At 44.7% G+C, this 20,889-nt stretch overlaps 2 protein-coding genes and 1 pseudogene across 9 annotated transcripts in view; 1 reads left to right on the plus strand and 2 right to left on the minus strand.

Annotated features, from left to right (window-relative positions):
- LOC148406093 (transmembrane protein 74-like) lies at window positions 1-5,515 on the minus strand (annotated as a pseudogene). Its single transcript, XR_015864057.1, has 2 exons — window positions 4,777-5,515; window positions 1-2,328 (listed from the first exon to the last, which is right to left on the minus strand). The product of XR_015864057.1 is annotated as a transmembrane protein 74-like (transcript).
- Window positions 4,988-8,777, plus strand: LOC148406094 (thyrotropin-releasing hormone receptor-like). 2 transcript variants are annotated; one of them, XM_088405531.1, is made up of 3 exons: window positions 4,988-5,581; window positions 5,686-6,585; window positions 7,069-8,777. In XM_088405531.1, exons 2-3 carry the CDS (start codon window positions 5,824-5,826, stop codon window positions 7,498-7,500), a joined length of 1,194 nt encoding a protein of 397 aa, XP_088261657.1. In that variant the 5' UTR covers window positions 4,988-5,581; window positions 5,686-5,823; the 3' UTR covers window positions 7,501-8,777. The 2 variants fall into 2 exon arrangements, with proteins under 2 accessions (XP_088261657.1, XP_088261656.1); XM_088405530.1 differs by having other exon boundaries at window positions 4,988-6,585.
- The window catches only part of nudcd1 (NudC domain containing 1), a 23,519-nt gene continuing 8,278 nt past the window's right edge, over window positions 5,649-20,889 (minus strand). For 4 of the 6 annotated variants that reach the window (XM_088405524.1, XM_088405528.1, XM_088405527.1 and 1 more), the window contains 10 exons: window positions 19,530-19,715; window positions 19,259-19,442; window positions 18,765-18,959; window positions 15,765-15,972; window positions 15,564-15,708; window positions 14,769-14,894; window positions 11,486-11,645; window positions 7,006-10,868; window positions 6,373-6,593; window positions 5,650-6,303 (listed from right to left, as the gene is read on the minus strand). In XM_088405524.1, the coding sequence (XP_088261650.1) occupies window positions 10,579-10,868; window positions 11,486-11,645; window positions 14,769-14,894; window positions 15,564-15,708; window positions 15,765-15,972; window positions 18,765-18,959; window positions 19,259-19,442; window positions 19,530-19,715 (1,494 nt within the window). In that variant the 3' untranslated portion in view covers window positions 5,650-6,303; window positions 6,373-6,593; window positions 7,006-10,578. Of the gene's footprint in view, window positions 6,304-6,372; window positions 6,594-7,005; window positions 10,869-11,485; window positions 11,646-14,768; window positions 14,895-15,563; window positions 15,709-15,764; window positions 15,973-18,764; window positions 18,960-19,258; window positions 19,443-19,529; window positions 19,716-20,889 lie in introns of all 6 variants that reach the window. The other 2 variants (XM_088405522.1, XM_088405523.1) reach the window with 2 other exon arrangements.

Here is a 20,889-nt window from a genome sequence, read left to right on the forward strand (position 1 = left end):
ACAAGTGCAACATTTTTATTGGAGCTGACTCACGTCAAGGAGAGGGCGTAACCACGGAAAAGCAAGACGCACATGCATTGATAAACACGAAAAACCGATCGAGAGCGCACGTTCTCCAACGTTAATAACGACCGGAGGCGAGTCGCGGTTTTGCGAGACTCCGAGCGAAAGCGGACCCGGCTGAGTGAGGAAATCCTCGTCAAGCGCGTTCTCGGCGACGTGCTCCGGGGTCAAATCATCAGGTTGCGAGGGAAAGGCTCCGGTCCCAAAGAAAGTGATCCCAGGAAAGCGGGTTCCGAGTCAGAATCGGGCCGAGTCTTCCCCCCGGCCGACGGCGCCGTACAGATTGCGCGGGCTCCCGGCGGCGCGCGCCAGGGCCCTCCTGCGCATCCTCTCCCCCTTCCACATGGACGCCATGAGCAGGCTGGAGAGCAGCACGCCGCCCAGCGTGAGCAGGCACAGGCCGGCCATGACGCAGCGGTCCAGGTGCGCGGCCAGCCGCGCCCGCTCCCGCTGCAGCCGCTCCATCTGGCGCGCCGACACCCCCCCCCCCTTCGGGGAGCTCCCGGGGCACGGCGTACGACACGGCCACCAGGGACACGCCCGTCACCAGGCAGGAGACGGCGGCGACGAAGCCGTAATCCGCCGAGCCCTCCGAGGAAAGCTCCGAGTAAGAAAGTTCGTCCTCGTCTCGGTCTTCCTCGCCGGGTCCGCTCCGCCGATCGTCCTCCTCCTCCTCCTCCGGGTTTTCGCCCGTCAGAGGGGTCCGGTCCTCGGCGGGGTTCCGAGCCTCTCCCGCCGAGGGAGCCGGCGCTCCGCCGCGTGACTGCGTCCCCGGGCTGCCGCTCACCCCCATGGAGGAAGGAGCGGACGCGCGCGCAAACTTTGACGAGTGGCGCTCATCTCAGCCGGCGGGGGGAGAGGGGGGGGGGGGGGGGGGGTTACGCGTCATTTGCAAGAAAATCCTCCTCTGCCTTGGCAATTAGCTGGGGCGCTGGTGGCAGACCCCTCCCGCGGCGGAAAACACAGGCGCGCGTTTACTGCCGTCCGCGCCTTGTTATTAAACGTTCGGCCGGCGTTTTAGGAGGGGGGAGGGGTTAAGACAACTTTCCTGATCGGCGATCCGTTCGCGCTCTCTGCAGCGGGCTAAGAATTTTGAAAAATATAACAAGTGCTTCTCAACCTTTTTCTGTTGATGCATCCCCCCTCCCCCCCAAGATTTTTTTCTTCTTCAGCCAAGGACACCCTAACCCAGGGGGGTCTATTGTAATACAAGCACTTTTCTTGTCAAATTAAAAGCAAATGAATAGGAACGTGAAGCAAGGTTTTTGCTAAATTTTGTTTGGAGTGACTCCTTTGCAAAACGTCCATGGAGTGGTCACGTTTCCTTTCGAATTAAGATCAAATCGATTGGAACATGAAGCCACGTATTGCTAAATAGAGGTAGTGATACTTTTGCAAAACGTCCAAGCAATTGGCACTTCTTTTCAAATTAAGAATAATTCGATTGCCGCACAAACCAACTTTTGACTACATTTTGTTATTGATTACTTTGCAAAATGTCCAAGCAATGAACGCTTTCATTTTCAAAAATTGATTTTCCAAATTGATTGGAAAAAGAGGCAACTTTTTTTTTTTTGCAACATTTTGCTGGAGTGACTCCTTGCAAAACGCCCACGCAATGGACACTTTTCTCTGCGAGGTAAAAGACGACTGAATGAAACGTGAAGCAAAATTGTGACTAAATCGTTAATGGACGCTTCTTTTCAAATTAAGAGCAAATTGACTGAAACACGATGGGCCCGAAAATTGCACCACAAGCAACTGCAAATGAGTCACCAGAACACATTTTAGCCACGTTCCAATTGATTTGCTCTCAATTTGAAAACGCACCGTCCCTGTCACGGCATTAAAAAGCATTACACAAGAATCGCTGACACCCGCAGAAAATCTCATGTCCCTCCATTTGTTTGTTTGCATCTTATTGGAAACGTCAGCGGTTGCCGATGTGGAAAAATGAAACTAAGCTCGGAAGGTTTATGAAAATGTGGCGGGGAAAAAAAAAAAGGAGGATTTTGCACTTGCTGAGCTCCTTGTGGAGCATGCGCGCGGGTGCGCGCGTTGCAGATGTAGGTTAGACTTTGCCAAAGGTCACAATTATAAAACAGTCAAGCGCTCCTTCTGCCTCCCCGGTACTTTCTCTCCATTGGACACGCCGCATTTCTTACTTGGTGAACCCAGGGCACTCCTGCCGCTTTGACTGGCATCTTGCTGCAAGTGTGAAAACACCACAAACTCACACGCCTTTCTTCCATCTTGGAGCAGCACCTAGAAAAAAAAAAATGACATGAATGAAGGGTGGGAAGTTTTTTTTAAGCCTCATGCAGTATTTTGACCGTTTTTGGGTCGTTTTCTCTTTCTTCGTATTTTAGTCAATGGATGGCACACTCCTGCTAGTGTGAAAACTAAGTGGTGGTGCCATTTTGAACTTTGACATGTTGTCACCATCCGGGTGAAATTTCAGCTCCCTAACGTCTTTTTTCTTGCAGTATTTCAGCCGCAAATGGCACACACCTGGTAGTGTGATAACTACTAATTGGTGGTGCCATTTAGAACTTTGACATGTTGTCACCATCTGGGTGAAATTTCAGCTCCCTAATGTCATTCTTCTTGCAGTATTTCAGCCACAAATGGCACACCCCTGGTAGTGTGATAACTACTAAGTGGTGGTGCCCTTTTGAACTTTGACATGTTGTCACCATCCGGGTGAAATTTCAGCTCCCTCGTGTCTTCTTTCAATGCTTTCCCTTTGATGTAAAGATCAAAAGGACTTATCAAAACAGTGTACAAGGTTTAAGCAAGGATTCAATTGTTGTTCTGCTTTAGTATTAATAAATGCAAAACGAATGTTCCCCCAGGTGGCCAAAAAAGTCGCAGTTTGTTTGTTGTTTACATGCGCAGTTCATGCCTCATTGTTTGGATGTGACTGGAGAATATGCGGCTATATTAGTCGCACATTTGCATTTCATTTACATTCAGACAGGATAAAAAAAGGGTCATTTAAATAATTATTATTTTCATAATTTAAAAGTTGAAACACTCACTGCGTAAAGTCTGATCTAATCTAATAAAACGTACAAAACAGAATCAATCTCACGCAGATGGAAACATGAAAACGCTCTCCCATTTACCTAGCTTTTTTCCCGCTACAATACATACTACTGACACACTCTCATGCATACCAAAAATGTTGCTGAAATGCTCTCACACACACATTGTCGATTTTTTTATGACTCACGCTCACGTAAACTCGTCTTTGTTCACTATTAAACCCACAATTCAAATGCTCATTAGCACAAATAAATGTTTCTGAAACGCTCTCACATATACAAAGATTTTCACTATTAGCAACACCATTGACACACTCTCATAACCACTAATAAAAAATGCTCTCTTTTTTCACTAATATACACAATTGAAATGCAGTCACAAGCACGAATGAAATGTTGCTGAGACGCTCTCACACATTGATTTTTTTTCACTCGCACACAGCTTAAACGCTCTCAGACTCCAATTTGTTTTCACAAATATACACTATTGAAATGCAGTCACAAGCACTAATGAATGTAGCTGACACTCTCGCACTCTCATGTAAACCGATATTTTATTTGACATACATAATGAATCTCTCTCAATCTATTAAAATGCTTTCACACCCACTTCTAAAAGGATCTCACGCAACCTACTGAAACTTGCATTGACTACTCAAATTGCTCTCATACATTCTACTCAAATTTCAATTTGTTTATTGAAAACCAGCAGAATTTTTCATTTGTTGCCACCCGAGTGTGTGCGTACCTAACAAATAGACTGCTCAACTAAAAGATGAAATAAGGCTGCCTCTCATACATAAGCACGACTGCCTACACGCACACTCAAGCCTGAGGGCATCGATCCAACATGGCACTCGCACAAAAAAAATGGTGAAAGACGCATGAGACTCCTTTTGAGGCTTATGAGTAAGCACGCCGCTCTGTTAATTTATAAGACAACAGAATAATAGAAGGAATCGTAAATATGCATGAGACTCATCTCATTTATGGCATCACATAATCTGCGCTCATCATCTTGATCAAAAGGGGCGGGGCCAGTCGGCTCGGAAACTTGCTGGAAAGTAAAGTACGGATGAAGACCAATGTGAGCCGGGTCAGGGTCGGACCGCTCGCACATTCATCCCGCCACGACCTTCACACTGTGTGTGTGTGTGTGTGAGAGCACTTGATTGACAGCTGTGTGTTTGTGTGTTTCCTACCGACAAACAATTTCTTTACATCTGAGCAGTCGTGCACAAGGTTAAATGTAGAAAATATCAGTGGTTTCAAATGAAAAGTTCAAGATGGTATCAAATCATTGTGTTGCTGCTCACACGCACAAACAGACACACACACACACGCACAAAGAACTATCAAAAACACAGCAGCCTAAGTATTAGTATATAACTTTTTTTTTGCTGGTGTTACATAAACATTTGAAACAAAATATATGAAAAAAGTACTAGGGAGCTGAAATTTCACCCAGATGGTGGCAACATGTCAAAGTTTATAATGGCACGCATTGTGAGGAAAAAAAATGACTGATGTACTGTTCCTCTTTGACCAGCAGATGTCAGTAAAACCCTTGCGAACATTTTGGGGACGCGCAATACTTCCAACATGATGAAAAGAAACCACATTTAGCATTTTTTTTTGGAACCAAGCCCCTTAATTGGATGCTCACCTGTCAACTTATGTGACCTTTTGCAGAGAAGATATGACTTTGAGGTCTTTAACTGAGCGAGTCCACCTGAGAAACACAAAAGCGAGAACGTTTGCTCTTTTTCTTGCTTTCTAATGCACAGTTGGTGTGTGGAGGAGCGTCGACCGCCTCCACACTCGCTGGCCTCAGCACAGACATCTTATTAAAAAATAATAACATGACAACAACTGTTGTGCCTCGCTCGCTGCCAGCCGCCAACTCAAACGCGGCAGTTATTGTTCTTTAGGGGGAAAGCTGCAAAGGAAAACTCGACGGTTGCACATCGTCACACGAAATGGACAATTGCAAGAAAGAGGCAGCAAACCAAATATGGTCAACAGGAAGGGACAAAGACGCGTTGTGTATGGCGTCACGGCTGCGTAACTAATGAGATTTTGTGCAAAAAGCGAGCAACGGAACCAGGGAGAGAGCCTTTTACGCACAACTGATGGAAAGTGATTTAGTTTTTACGCACAGCTCGAAGGGGAAATCAATTTGTTGAGGAGGCTGGAATTTTGCATTTAGACTTGATTTTGGTGGACTTTTCACGTAAAGGGCTCCGATTTAGGCGAGGACGTAAGACTTATACGCAAGTCGTTTTCCGGCACAATCCCGGTTTTGAGCCTTTAGTCCTCGCCAGCTCTATTGCATTTTTTTATGAGCACTCAGCAAGCTAATTGCTTGGGTCACGTGCTCGTCAATCACCCAGTTCGTGATTGCCGCGAAAAACAAATGAAAAAGCAATTTAAAGTGTTTACGTTCGCAGCACTAGCGCGATTGAATGGAGGTGCGTTCAGTGACCACTCTACAGTAGGGCATCTCAATAATCGATAAAAAGACTCATTCATTGCAGCGACAAGTGCGCGAAACATTGACATTATTATTCAACAGAACTTTTACGCGAGGAGGCGGTGGAGGACTTTTACGCGCACGTTCCTCGCGGGCGCGCGCTCGCCAAGGATGCAGGCTGCACGCGCAGCTCACTGATCAGCTCCCTCGCAGAGAAGAAGAAGATCGACCCAGGGCCAAATGGAGAACTCCACCAACCAGACTCTGGGCGTGTGGACGGACTCGAGCGCGGCGTACAAGGTGATCAGCACGGCGCTGCTGCTGCTCATCTGCTTGGCGGGCGTGGTGGGCAACGTGATGGTGGTTCTGGTGGTGCTGACAACCAAGCACATGCGCACGCCCACCAACTGCTACCTGGTGAGCCTGGCCGCCGCCGACCTGATGGTGCTGACGGCGGCCGGTTTGCCCACGGCGCTGGACGGCGCCTTCGGCTCTTGGGTTTTGGGGCACTCGGGGTGTCTGTGCATCACGTACCTGCAGTACCTGGGCATCAACGCCTCGTCCTGCTCCATCGCCGCATTCACCGTGGAGAGGTACATCGCCATCTGCCATCCCATCAAGGCGCAGTTCTTGTGCACCCTATCCCGCGCCAAGAAGATCATCATCCTGGTTTGGACCCTGACGTCGGCGTACTGCGTCATGTGGTTCTACCTGGCGGACCTGCAGGTGCTGGTTTACGATAACGCCAAGGTGACGGCGTGCGGATACCGGGTGTCCAGGAAGCTCTACCTGCCCGTGTACTTTTTCGATTTCGGGGTGTTCTTCGTGGTGCCGCTGGTGCTGAGCGCGGTGCTGTACGGCCTGATCGGGCGCATCCTCTTCCTCAACCCGTTGCCCTCCGACCCCAAGGAGCAGCAGCAGCTGCACGATCGAGACGACAAGGGCAAGAAGAGCTGCAGGAACTCCCGGCACTCCAGTTCCACGGCGGCCTCGCGGAGACAGGTGGGAACCTGACAAAAAAATCAGGGACACGCCCATTTAGATACGTCGCTAGTTCTCAATTGATTTGCTGCAGGAATAGCTCAGTTTGCTTTTCAAATTAAGAGCAAATGAATTGGAAAATGAAGCAATTTTACTGGGCCGAAAAATTATTTCATAGAGGAAACTATTGGGGAAAAAATTGAGAAACACTCGGATAAAAGCAACTGGGCAATTTTGGCGCCACGTTATGCTAGTTATGGATTCAAATGAATATAAAAGGATTCTTCAATGTTTATTCATAAAAATGCTATGCACACAAGTTAAAAAATTGAACCTGAGTAAACAGCTCCGAAAAACAAAATGTGCTTTAAAGTTAAATACAACTGAACTCCAGTTCTCTAGGCAGTTTCAACACTGCAATAAAGTGATTATTTCGCATACCACTAGAGGGAGCCAGCTGTTGAAATGAAGCCTTTTGGCGGATGTTTGCGATCTTCGTGGCAGGTGACCAAGATGCTAGCGGTGGTGGTGATCCTGTTCGCCGCGCTGTGGATGCCCTACCGCACGCTGGTCGTGGTCAACTCCTTCCTGGATCGCCCGTACCTGAACGGCTGGTTCCTGCTCTTCTGTCGGGTGTGCGTGTACCTGAACAGCGCCGTCAACCCGCTCATCTACAACGCCATGTCGCAGAAATTCCGCGCCGCCTTCCTCAAGATCTGCCGCTGCGGAGCTTCGGCCAAGCCGGCCGGCGCTTATGGCGCGGCGCTGAGCTACAGCGCCGTCAAGGACTCGTCGGTGGCCGAGAGCGCCGACCGCTTCGCCACAGACGTGGAGGAGGTGACCGTCACCGACGGGTTACTGGCGGAGCACAAGGCCGACTTCGCCGCGTCCTCCTCGCCTTCTTACGTGAAAGTGGACTTCAAGATGGCGGCTTGACAAGATGGAGATCAGAGGAAGTTCTTCACCTCACTGAACCAAAACATGTTTTACACTTAAAAAAAAAATGTGTTAGCGTGTTACTTAAGGTCGCTAGATAAAAAAAAAACAGACGTAAAACATCCTATCAGTGTCTGATTTATTCAACTTTTTGGATCATAAAAGAGATGTGTTATCAAAAAGAAATAACTATGAATAAATATTCATAAAAAAAGACGTAAAAAAGAAATATAATTAATACATATTTGACTCAAAAAACAAAAACAAAGCGTCAGACCTAATCGCAAAAAGTAATTATTATGAACAAATATTTGTCCATAGAAAAATATTCAACTTAAAGTTGGGTTGAACCAATCAAATATGGCGGAGAATCTGGCTACCTACTGAAAATGAAATGAGTTTTTTCTGAAACATTGAATTGATTCAAAAATGTTTTTTTTTTAAGGATTTCTGTATGTTCGATTTAAAATCTCGAGTACCCCCTGGAGTACCGTCAAGTCCCCCTGAATTTGATCATGTGATGTTAGCAAGGCTAGCCATGATTTGTCGTTGTGCAGTTGTGATGTCATAAAATGACCCCCCCCACCCCGAAACGTTTGAAAAAAAAAAAAAAAAAAAAGACAAACGAAGGATGTACATGATTGTCACTGTACAGAAACGAGGTGCAATTCCTTTATGTGCAATTGTTGTTATTGTGCCTTTTCCTTGACTGACTTTCTTCAGGCGTCCGATTGGCTAAGAGGACGCTAAAACTTTGCTAGCTCCGGGAAGCACCTTTTTACGCGGACCTCTTTTTTTTTTCCCATCACGGGCTTTGAGGCAGACCGAAGGCGGTCTCCTAGCAACAACGTCCCCGACTGACGAGACGCTAATGAAGAGGACGCTAATTGAAGCGGTCATGCGTGTCAAAAGACGCCATTTTGTTTTGACAAACAACTTATTTTTGACAACTTCTTTTGTCCGGCTGCTGCTTTGTCCATATTTGCAAAAGCGGGGAACGTAATTGGCCGTCGGGACGTGACGGCGGAGAAGGAAGACGCGGCGCTGCTCTTGATAAACAATTGTTAGCTAGCCTGTGTGTGTGTGTGTGTGTGTGTGTGAATTCGGTGTGCTCATTTGTGCAAGATTTTAAAGTGACATTTAAAAACAAAAGTGTATTTTTCTATTGATTATTAGCCATCGCGCATAAGTGGATGTTGTTTAGTTGTGAGTCATATTTAAGACGCTGCATTGTTGAAAAGTGGAGCTGTGTTGCGTCGCTAATAAATATGTTTGTGAAAGTGGATTGAGGTTGTCGTCAAACGCGCCTGTCATCATTCGCATCATAAAAAGTTTGGAAGATGAAAGGTTATTAAAGGCTTCGCCTTGATATTGAATGTCGTTTAAGAATGCATGTCACAATTCGTCTTCCTTGAATATTTATTTTTTTTGTCAGACGCGACACATTAGGGTTTTGCGTACTGGGTAGGAAAAAAAAACTTTTTTTTCTGAGGCGAGAAATGATGTGACCTTCTGTCAGACGCCTGACGTGGACGACGTGCACGGAACTTGATTAGCGAGCGCGTCGCCGCGGCAACTTTTCAACTATGCGGGGGGAAATGAGCGAGAGGCGACCTGCTGAATCTGAAGGCCTCTTTAGGCGTCTACTTTAAGCCCGCTGATAAAAACAGGCAGGGAGACGAGATTCAATTGCACGCCGCTAATGACATTACGCTAGCTTTCGCACAAAAACAAGAAAAAAATAAATAAAAAGAAGACAACAATGAGGAAAAAAAACCCCAGCAGTGAAGGTAGATAATTTTCCGCGGGATCTAGTGGATGAACCAGAACAACCCAAAAAGGACAGCAAAATATCCTAACATGGCTGCAAACACAATTCATAATATATATCTATAAATATGGGCAAAAACGAACATTATAAAATGAGCCTACAAATGTCACTTTCTGCAAGTGTGAAAAAAAACAGGAAACAAGATTTTACATTCAATAAGCATTCAATAAGTAGATTTTTTTTTCATTCTTTTTTTAAGTTCGCTTCAGTGTGCTGTCATCTAGTGGCAAACAGTGGTATTACAGCACAATAAAGAGAGACAGAACATCCATCCATTAGATAGAAAATAAAAGCATAAAATAACCTGCGATTGAGAGGGGGGTGGGGGGGGGGTTATTTCCTGAATGGAGTTACAAAATTACAAAGGTGTTCTTACGAGAATAAAGTCCAATTTTTTAAGGCAATAGTATTTCCTTCCTGGAAAAATGCATATATTTTCAGTAGTCATTTTTCATTCTTTTTTTCAATAAAAATCATATACGATATTTTATGATACTTACCAGCAGGCCGCAGTAATGATTTTGAGTTACATATCAATATAGCTATTTCCAAGTCATATTTGTGTGTGTGTTTGTGTTTTTTTTTTTATAAGATAAAAAAACAAGAGCTAAAATATCGGCGCTATGTTAAAAAATTTAGGAGAATTTCTAACACGGCACATTACTGATTTCAATTTGTGTATCGATAGGGTATCATGCATGAGAAAATTGCGCATCATATCCCTTGAGCGCTTACATAAAAGGAGCAGCGCTGCGGATTTTCCACCGAAGGGCGACATTAAGCCATCTAATTGGCGAGAAAGAACGTCAGGAAAGGATGAACGTGGGGGAATATTGGCGAGTGTGAGGTGAATAATAAAAGGCCATGTCCAAGTGGCGCCACTAGAGACTCGCCGTACAGTATGTACACCAAAGCGCCGTGCTGATTTAAATCAATCCATTCAATGCCATTGACGGTTACAGACGTCAAAGATGAAATGAAATAGTGATGTCATCTCATAACTTCAATAATTTTCCTTTAGAATGAGGAGCTTTATTTGGTAAGACATTCAAGCAACGTACGAGCGGTAATACTGCGAACGTCCTTTTTTTTTTTTTTGTTACATCATCTATGGATGAGCTGGCCCATCTTTTCATTTTATTATCAAACTTGGCCCTGAGGACAAAAGTTGGCCGACATTTACCTTTGGACACCTTGAGCCCAGGGCGATGCGAGTTTATATTCCGGAACGTTCTCCTTGATCCATCTTAATTATTATTAACCTTTAGCACAAAGAGGTTGTCGGAGGTGAGGGCGAAGAGCCTCTCGTCCGTGGCCCTGAAGCCCAGAACGGTTTTGTCCGATTCCAGGCTGGCCACTTGTTGCTTGGCAACCTGCCCTACCTGCCTGCCCTGCTTCCTGTTGTAAAGCACGCCGTCCACCGGCGACGGCTGGCGGTAGATGAAGGCGCGGCGGAGGCACTCGCAAATGGAGGCGTACGAGAAGTTGGGGGCGCACGTGGAGAACTTCTTGTCCCGCTTGGACGCCTGCACGTAGCCTGCCGAAGAGGAGAGAAACTTACAATCAGGCTAGCATGCAAGCTAACTGTTTATGGATTTAATGAATTTATTATCATTCTTATTTTATTTGTTCATTTTATGAAGTACTATAGCGTGCTCATTTTCTTATTCATGTTTTGGCATATTTACATTAAATATAAATTGTGTATGTGACTCAATTAGCAAAAGCGAGATCGCAGGTGCGCACTCCAACTACTTTCCGCATTTGAGCTCGGCAAATTGGTCAGAGTGATAAAGATGCGGCGGGCGTCAAATGGAAATGAAAAGCGCGGCGTGGGCGGCAAACGAGTAGGTACGCTCGGAGCTTAATTCCAGCAGATTGAAAGCGGCTCCGCAAGATTACGAAAATAAATTGCATCGACGTGAACGTGTAATGATATCATAAGTAGATTTACGGCCCGAGCCGCATCATTGACGACGATCGTATACTTCATTACAAGCGTAATTTAATTATAGCCAATCGTGAGAAGTATTTGTTTCGTAACAATTTGGTTACATTGAATGATTGCACAAAATGGTCAAAATATTAGGAACAGCCGTACATGATAGGGGGTCCTTCAGCAGACGCTCCTAACGAGGCGTGTGTCTTCCTTACCCAGCGCGTTGAAGGTGGCGACGTGCTCCCACATGTCGGCGGGCCGGTCGGGGCGCGGCTGCCACACCAGGGCGTCCACGTCGTGGCGCAGGCACATGCACGGCATCTGGGCCGGGTCCACCGTCACGGTGAACAGGTACTGATGGCCGCCCAGGTTCACCTGCGCCGAAAAAAAATGGAGAAATCGGTTAGCGGGAGAGTTTTGATGTCTCGATGTTAAAATTAGATCGGAGGAGAAAAGTGGATGCGATTGGCTATAACGCTACGCGGTCATTTTAGCTATTTTGTTGCAGATTCATAATTTTTTTCATCGAGGCCAGGGATGACTGACATTTACTGTTCTGATAAGCAAAGAGGCAAAAAGACAAAAACAAAAAAGGGTTAAAGTAATAAAGTCGGACTTGGGTGAAAACAGAAATCAGCTTATGGGCCGGCCTTGTGAATTGGATGCCGACGACAAGCCTTTCAGCAAGCTATCACGCCTCCGCTCCAAATCTCATTTGGCTTCCACTTGATAGGCCGGCGGTGACAAATGCAGGCAAAGTGGTGTGCAATAAGCTTGGGGGGACTTGACCCAACAACCTAAAAAACCCAAACCAAGAGAAGAAATAAAGTGAACACAGGCGCACAGAAGCCTAGTCTGATAAATGTCAAATTTGAGCTCGTTAAATCCCAAATTCTTATTTTTACCTCCCGTATTTTTCGCACTATAAGGAGCAAGATTATAAGGCGCGCCTTCAACGAATGGCCCATTTTAAAGTTGTTTTCATGCATAGGGCGCACAGAATAGAAGCTACAGTAGTGGCTGGGGTGGCTTTATGCATCCACTAGATGGAGCTGCAGTTCCATTGTTTCCGCTCACCCCTTTTACGCACCATCGTCCCATCTCCACTGCGACCTTGGAAGCCAGGAAATGAACTTGTCAACTGTAATGCAGCCTGTTACGTTATTATTCACACGTGGTAGTTATTTTCGTGAATTTTGAAGCGCTTTTGTTGTCATCTCAGTTCACATTATGGGCTCGCAAGAAGCTGTTTACACCACACAAAAACATACAAGGACGAAGCTTTCAAAGGCCGACGTGACAAAATGCATTTCTGTAAGCTGGAGATTTTGAAAGACAGCAAAAATGCAAGTTCAAGCTCGTTCAACAATCGTTGCCATATTCTCTTTTTTTCACGAGGATCATGAAGAAGAAAGGCTTCCACAAACAAAATGCTCGCAAAGGATGAGAAAAGGGCTGAAAAAGAAATATTTGAATCTGCTGGGTGTCCAAGAAACATCTGTTGTCCTGGTGCTTACCCTTGGCCTTCATTTTTTTTTGGCTGTTGACAAGCATTCGTCATGAACGCTACTGCCCCCTAAAGGGGTAAGGCGGAACCCTTTCCCGTCGGTAAATGGTAACTTTGAAGCCTGTTGCTTGCCCCCCTCCAAGTAACCAAGACTAGTACTTTGCACCCCTTACATCTGGATTATGGCCTGTTTTACTGCCGCTTCTCCCCCACCAAATTTCCTGCTGGGAGAGGGTGCAATCAAACTATCTCCTATCAATTTAACTAAACAAAAAAAAAAAACCTTCTGTTTGCCTCGCTCTGTTTTCAAGCAGATAGTAGGATGCGCTCAAGACGTTCATCCTGAAGAAAAAGTGCTGCATGAATAGAATACGCTACAACTTAAAAGCAGAAAGAAAAGGAAAAGACATTAAAGCTAACACAAAGAGGGCTGCAGGAAAAATAGGAAGATAAGCCTTCCTGAATGAAGTTGTGATAAGCACACACATGCACTGAGTCACATGCTCACACAGGCAGTGGTCGCCTTGAGAAAAAAAAAAAAAAAAAAAAAAGTTATTTGTGAGCGGCGGAGAAACATTAAAGGGCTTTTCATTTTCCGGAAAAACACAGCATCGCTTACATTCAAGCTAATGATGAGCCTCTCATTCATTAGGCCGTGAAGTGGACTCCCGTGGGAGCTTTGTGATGGAGCAACAAGAAAACAGAGAGAGCGCCATTAGCCCTGGACATTAAGCCTTGTGGAACACGCATCATTCAGACTCTTTTTTTCGCTTTCATTTTTTTCCATCATTGACAGAAAGCGCCGCACAACTTGCACGTCACGTGTTTTCTCCAAATGCTGATAAATATAACATCCATGTGATGCGCTCGTCACCTTGGCCGTCAAGGTCACCGGCAGCGTTTTCCCACCTGGATGGATGGGAGGCTCGAAAACAACAAGTCCATTTCAAGCTAAAAGCAGTAAAACACCAACGGCAGTAAACCGCAACGTATACCTCGACGTGACGCTAATGTAAGCATAAATCACTGAAAAATCCATCTTGAGTGCTCAGATGTTACTACGGTACATCAGTCCAGGACAAAAGCAGGAAAGCATCATTATAAGAATAAACGTCTCCTTGGAAGTACGTCATGAAGAGATGTTCCTCAAAAAGCTAAATCAACATCAGACAACGCCGGCCCGACTCCTGAGGAGATTTAAAAGGTAGCCTTTCCAATTACGGGGCCGACTCTCCACAACCCCGCAAATTAATTTCAGCGCAGCACTCGGCTCCACAGGAAAATAAACATGAGTTGCTATTTCATATTTGACGCACGATATTGGTTTAGCGCTTGCCTTCTTCCAGTAGCTGTTTGACATGGTTTATTATCATAATTATACACTGTTGCGATTTGTTTTCATTCTGATCACTTTTAATACTAGTACAGTCTGATAAGCTATCGGTTTTATTTAAAATCAAATCTGCGCAAAATGATGCAAAAGTCAGCAATGTGGCATCCATTTTAAAACCCATATGTTGAAATCAATATGATTTTATGCTGAGTGAGCCCTGACACAAATAACACCAATTCAAAAGTAATGCCCTTTAATATACAGTAATTCCTCGTTTTTCGCGGTTAATGTAGACCGGAACCGCCCGCGAGACGTGAAAAAACGAAAAGTGGCGTTCAAAAAGGCTGGATGGGTGGTTTATAAAATGCGCAGCTCTTTTTTTTTTTTTTTTTTTTTTTTTGCAATATTAACCTTACCTTTAAAACTCTCGCAAGCTATGAACAATATGTTTACATTGATTTAAAAATGTGTATGCATTTTTGCTGTCTTGAACGTTTTGCTCAGGATTTATTGTTGAATGAAACAACACTTATTTAAAGGTGTTCTATATTTTGGGAAATACGGTAATCTGTGTTCAGAAATTATTGTAGCAAATATCAAGGGGCTCCAAGGCGGCAAAGGCGCTGGCGTTGAAGTGTTTACCGGCGTTCGTACTCACCACCTGAGTGGCCTTGAGCGACTCGCCATCGAAGTGCACGAGGCTGGAGGTGTCCTCGGGGAAGACATCGCAGTCCTCCAGTTCCTGCGAGTTGCAGGCCGGCTGGGCCAGGTCGGGATCGGCATGCTGGCGAGCGCACAGGCGGCGGGTTATTCTTGTTCGGTGTTCATTTGCATTCAAGCGGGTCTTGAGTTGCGTCGAGTGGGAACAGATGATGCTAACAAGGGATGAAAGGATGTGCGAGGAACAACTGGGGGTGGGGGGCGTCTGGACGATGAAGGCTCATTTAAAAGTTGGATGGATCAATTTAATCAGCAACGAAGGGAGAGAGGAACCAGGAGAAAAAAAAAAAAAATCTATCGAGGAAAAAAAACGAGGCTGTTACAAGTGGTTGATGAGGACCCTGATATGCCTCACAGAGCAAAACTGTTTGGACTGCGGGATCGACCCCAAACACGTTGTGTGTTGTTAAAGAAACTCAAAATTAATTGAAGTTTCAGCGCGGCAGCGTCGGCCAGAGAACGCATGATCCTATGGGGAAAAAAAAATAGATGCGCCATCAATAAATTATCGAGTAAAAGAAATTGCCACGCTGGGAAAACCGCCTTGTGCTTTTAGAGGGAGGACTTTGAAAAATTGTGGAAACGTTTAATGAAATTTACTAAGCAAAACGTGCATCAAGACCTTCTTGATTTCATTAGTGACGAATGAGTACCCATACAAGATATCATGTCAGTCTGACACAGGGAATGGAGGCTGGCGATAGCAGCCACCATCTGGGGGGGGGGGCCTTACCACGTCTCCTGAGGTCAAGTAGGTGAGCCTCTCGTGGATGAGGGCGGCCTGCTCGTCGCTGACCACGTGCTCCCCTCGACAATCGCCCATCACCAGCTCCGGCCACACGGGACCTTCGGTGCGCTTCTGCAGGCTCACTTCCAGGCTGCAGAGAGCAAAATAACAATCAGCAAAAAAACGCTCAATTTCCAGAGCGCGTACCTTTTGTCGTCCTTGAGGATCCAGGCACAGGCCTCGGGGTCCACGGAGGCGTACAGCTGGCCCTCCAGCAGAGGCGCGAATCCCCGCACGCCGATTCTGATTGTGTCCGGCGTCAGCCGGAACTGGACGGCGTCCTTGGTGACGCCCTCGGGCAGGCGCACGGTGGCCGTGATGTCTTCTGACGTCTGCTGCCAGAAGTAGACTGGTTCTGAATTGAGACCATGAAAGTAGGCTTGGAATTACAATCAAAAATTCGTGTCAGAAAAAACGAACGAGTTGCTCTGATTTCCATTCCTCTTTAAGCCACCCGTGTGTTATAATAGGGTAACTGGAATAATGTTACTCACAATATAAAAAATTGGGCCGTTAATCGTAGCCCTGTATTCTGATATCCATTCATCCATTAGCTGTCACAGATTATCCTCATGAAGAAGATCACAACATGGACTCGTACCTACATCCCCCACGATCACAAGCTGATTTCATAGGTTGCTTGCAATGGCTTTGTAACTAAGGCCAACGCAAATGAATAAATGAGGAGCGGACGGGGGGGTAACCAGAGTGGTAGAAGATCTGTAAAGGTGCGCATCTTTGTCTGTTCTCCTTGCAAGTAAAAGCTACTTGTCTTCCTTCCTGTTTGTAGTTTCTAATGTTTTAGGGTGCCTAAACCTAACAATGATACCAGAAAATCTACTTTTCCTTTTAAGTGCGTTGATGAAACTTGATTTGCTGATAATCTCATTTCTCCATTTGAGAACTGCTGCTTTACAAGGAAATTATAATCATATCCAATCAATCATGAGTTACTTGGTGATCCCACTATTCTATGCAAATTGGGTATTGTGATACTCGCCTAAAAATCTGCTAATGTCTGTGATTGGCGCGCTTGTACGAAACGTTGCCATTTGTGTAATGATCTTGGCAGTAATCAGTTTCAGGCATTTATGTGGCCATTCTGGCACTCTAGCTCAATTTTAATGAGTCAGATTGGGCTCAGGCTAATTATCCTATTAGTCAGACATCAAAGCCCCGTTGCGTCGTGTCACGTGATTGCCTTTTTTGGGAATGTTCTGTTAAGTTCGCTCGCCGCCGAGCTTTCCCCGCGGGCGTAAGCGATGCTCTTTATTTTCTTTCTTCGATCTTTGGCGCCTGACTGACACCGGGGAGGAAAGCTTTTAACCTGAGGCCGGCATGCGAGAAAAAGGTTGCCTTGAAAGGGAATGGCTCTTTCGCACGGACGCCTTTCCCCGCCGGCTCGAGAATGAGAACGTTGCTTGCCGTATCGGGAACACATCGTCGTCATGGTCAACTTGACCAAGAGGCTCAAGGACCAGACTGTGAAATGGCCTGTGTTTGCACTTTGGGAAATGAGGAGTTGAAGCAGGACACAGTGAAGTTTTGGAGGGGAAAAAAAAATTAAGATAGCTGCTCTGTCCTTGTGTTAAAATAATTACCTCATCATCCATATATATATATATATATATATATATATATATATATATATATATATATATATATATATATATATGTGAACTAATTGTGGCATTCAAGCAAGTTAATATCTTTTGCAACAGATCTTTTAAAATATATATTAAATGTATTACTTGTCCATTATTTAGCAGTATAATATGTATGTTTTTTTTTTTTAAATCTGTGGTTCCAATACGACCAGTCACCTCATTTGCATTCGAATGGCTTATCAGCAAAGCAGAGGCCTCTTCTCTTGACTGGGGTGAAAGCGCTGCTGATGAAAGGAGCGGTGAAAACAAACCAACAAAAAAAGCTGCCATTATTCCGCATTATTCCGCCTGCACATATAGTGTCGCCTTGCGTCGCCATTGTAACGCCTCTCCACGCTGCTTGCATACTTGAGAGCTAGCGATTACAGACGCGCAAAAGAAAGCACCGTGGTTCTGTTATTGGGATTCACCTGAAAAAATGACTTTGTACATGTTTTTTTTAAACTAGCGGTTCTTAAATAGGATTTTCATGGAATTTCTGTGGATGCCAGCAATTCTAATTTCATGTTTATTCAAATGCATTGGCAAAAACAATTAGTTTTTCAATTAGAGCAAATTAATTGGACCACGAAGCATCTGAGGTTATTGTCATCATTTATTTATTTTTCTATCCAAAAATGTTTTGTGCTCTTTCGGCTTTCGTTTCTAGGACGCACCCATACTTTTGGAAGGAACAAAAAAATATTTGAGGAATTACGACCTATAGCAGCAGTGATGAAAAACAATCCCAAGTCTAGTGTTGGTTTTCAGGGCCAAACATGAGGTCCCCTTGTCATCGCTCTTCCTCTAAGTCAAGTGACAGACATTTCTTTTTTATGAATGTCCATTCAACCGCAACTTCTCCAGTAAGCGTGGAAAGGCGTGAGGAGTGTGCGAATCAAATCATGATGAATGTGCTGTGCTCACACGTTTCTGCGGACGTTTGCAAAGGACGTTATTATATGCTTCATTTCACATGCGGCGACGCGGAACAGCTAGCTAAATAGCTAAACATATATTAACGAAACATGTAGTTAAGCTTATTTAGGTAAACCTACAGTATACGTCGTTATAATTGCTTATACTAATAGTATAAGATGTAACCATACCACAGACTATGGTCCCAAAAACACTGGTTTCTGAAGAACAATGGAGTTACCGTTTTTAGTTTGTTTGTTTGTTTAATATCAAGTGGTGTTGGTCTGTAACTCTTGCAATAATTGGGGGTTCTGGAGAGAAACATTTTAATTGCAACTTGATGGACATCTACTGTATTCCCAAAGCTGGCAACGATTAGAGGCAGCTGGTGGTCTGAATGAATGTAATGAGTGACAGATTGTCAGGCATGAATAAGACTATTATACCGTCACAAAGAGAAGAACATGTCCAGAGCATTGCTTGCTGTGACTAACCGCATGCCTTCATCACAGCAAATTACTCAGACAAAATAATTAAGTAAATAAAAGCCGGTCGGTCGTCCACCGGTCGGTCGTCCACCTACCTGCCTTCGCCCTCTTAATGGCTTCCTCATCCGGCGGCGGCTGCACCAGGGGCTCGCCGTCCACGTGCGTGAAGGCAAAGGGCCTCTCCGACGCCACCATCAGGCCGGCGCCCTGCGGCGTCACGGCGGCGTAATGAGGCACCGATTTTCCCTGGAGGAGCCGCCTCTTCTTCACTTCGTATTTCTTCTCCACGCCTGGGACGAAAGACAACCGTTATCGCGAGTCCCCAGAGGCCAGATGAAAATGAAAATGGGACATAGAGCTAAAAGAGATCTTTATTCTTTAATTATTCAATTTTTACCTCTGCGTTTCAGTTATAGATGTATTTTTTACGATTAAAATGGTAAAACCACATCCTGGTTGAAATTTTGACTGCTTTATATGCTCCAATTTTGAAGCATGTTATGTAGGGACAAGGCACAAAACCCGCAAGTTTTTGGAAAAGAAAGCGTGATTTTATATATCCAGGAGGATATATTTTTCATGCATGCACCTTGCGCCGCCGTGTTGGCGACCGTGAGCCACTCGAGTGTCACCGAGTAACCACTTCCCGCCGTTTCCTGAGGGTCCTTGACCACGCGGAGCAGCAGGACCTCCAGTGTGTGGGCGCCTGCCTGGATGTGGGCCAGGCTATGGAGGATGATGAAGGGTTCTCCCAGGTCCTCTGTGAACAGGGGCTGGACACAAAAACGCCACATAAACGACACCCTTATTTACATCTAGCAGGTCAAATCCCAGGAGTGTAGACGTTGTTTGTTACGAACCTCCCATTTTCCAAGGGTACTGTCTCCCCGTTTGCTGGTGCGAAGCAGGTAGAGCCGCCCGGCGCCATCGGATAGGGCGGCCCAGGTGGCCGAGCTGAGGCTGAGGGAGGGGCACACGCGATCTGCGCGTTGGTCCGATGAGGTGGGTAGGCGGAAGACCTCTCTCGGCTTGCCCAACGCAGTGTCCTGAATCAGGAAAAATACAATTCAATGAGTTTGATTTTTTTCTGAATATTTTTCCACTTTTTCCCCTAATATCTGTGTAATATCTTTTAATACCATTTTAATGTTTTTTTTTGACCACGCCCTCTCAACATCTTGTGCATTTTGTAATACTTGTGTGTACAGCACTTTTAATATAAACATTTTTTGTTACTACGTTTACTTTTTAACCTAACATGTTTATATTTTTTTAAGTTGTGAATGCTTTTAATATTTTGAATCTTCAAGTACTTTATTCAACTTTTTTTTTTTTTTTACTAAGTTTTTACTATTTTGGTAGTACTTGTGTAAGTTTAATTTTTTTTAAATCATCTCATTAGTATTATTTTTATTTTGTATTTGGTGGGGGATTTTTTTCCAAATATTTATGTACCTTGTAATATGCAATTTTTAATATTAATATTAATGTACAATTTACATAACTTCATATGATCAAAGGTTGCAATGAAGTAACACTTGTGTGAGATCATTAAAAAAAAAACGGATGGGGTGATGACACAATCATGCCCGCAAAACTCATTAGTGATAGACGCATGTGTCTTTCTCGTTGCCGTGGCGACGGGTTCCGGGAGTTTTTATGTGGCTAACTGGCCTTGCACATCCACATCTGTGGCGCGAACATGACAAAACACAAACACACACCAGTGATGATTGGGACATGACAAGCCAGCGGGTGAACATCATTCCACGGTGTGAATTGAGAAGCGGATGTGCTAAGCACGAAACCACCATACCGTTGTGAGCACCATCTTTAAGGATAAAAAAAAATAAAATAAAAAATACCGCTACATAGACGGATAAGTTATATAAATATATACCATGATTTTATTGGTCCGGCCCACTTGTTAATAGATTTTCCTTGACACCCTTGCTCTAGTAGAATAAATTAAAAATTACAGCAGCATATATTTCATTATTACTCTTTTTTTCTTGCCTCATCTATGAATTATAATGCCCATCTGTCTGCTTTGAATGTGAAATATGGCTTTTATGCACAAAAGTTAGCCCACCCCTGTGTCTTTTGGTGGGCGCAATGAAAGATGGAAAGCATCCAGCAATGAGGCGCTGCTGTTGGTCACCACCTGCTGGTGATTCAGAGGAATCTAAACCTCGTTGTGATGAATTGAAAACAAGAAAA

This window comes from Hippichthys cyanospilos, chromosome 21, assembly GCF_059441005.1.
Source record: "Hippichthys cyanospilos isolate Australia breed blue-spotted pipefish chromosome 21, RoL_Hcya_1.0, whole genome shotgun sequence".
In the NCBI taxonomy this organism is placed as follows: domain Eukaryota; kingdom Metazoa; phylum Chordata; class Actinopteri; order Syngnathiformes; family Syngnathidae; genus Hippichthys; species Hippichthys cyanospilos.

What these genes read in the sequence shown, in the direction of transcription:
- LOC148406094 (XM_088405530.1), top strand. Translation starts at nt 5,824, where the DNA reads ATGGAGAACTCCACCAACCAGACTCTGGGCGTGTGGACGGACTCGAGC. An exon ending in CGGCGGCCTCGCGGAGACAG is followed by an intron (nt 6,586 to 7,068) that starts GTGGGAACCTGA and finishes TCTTCGTGGCAG; the next exon opens with GTGACCAAGATGCTAGCGGT.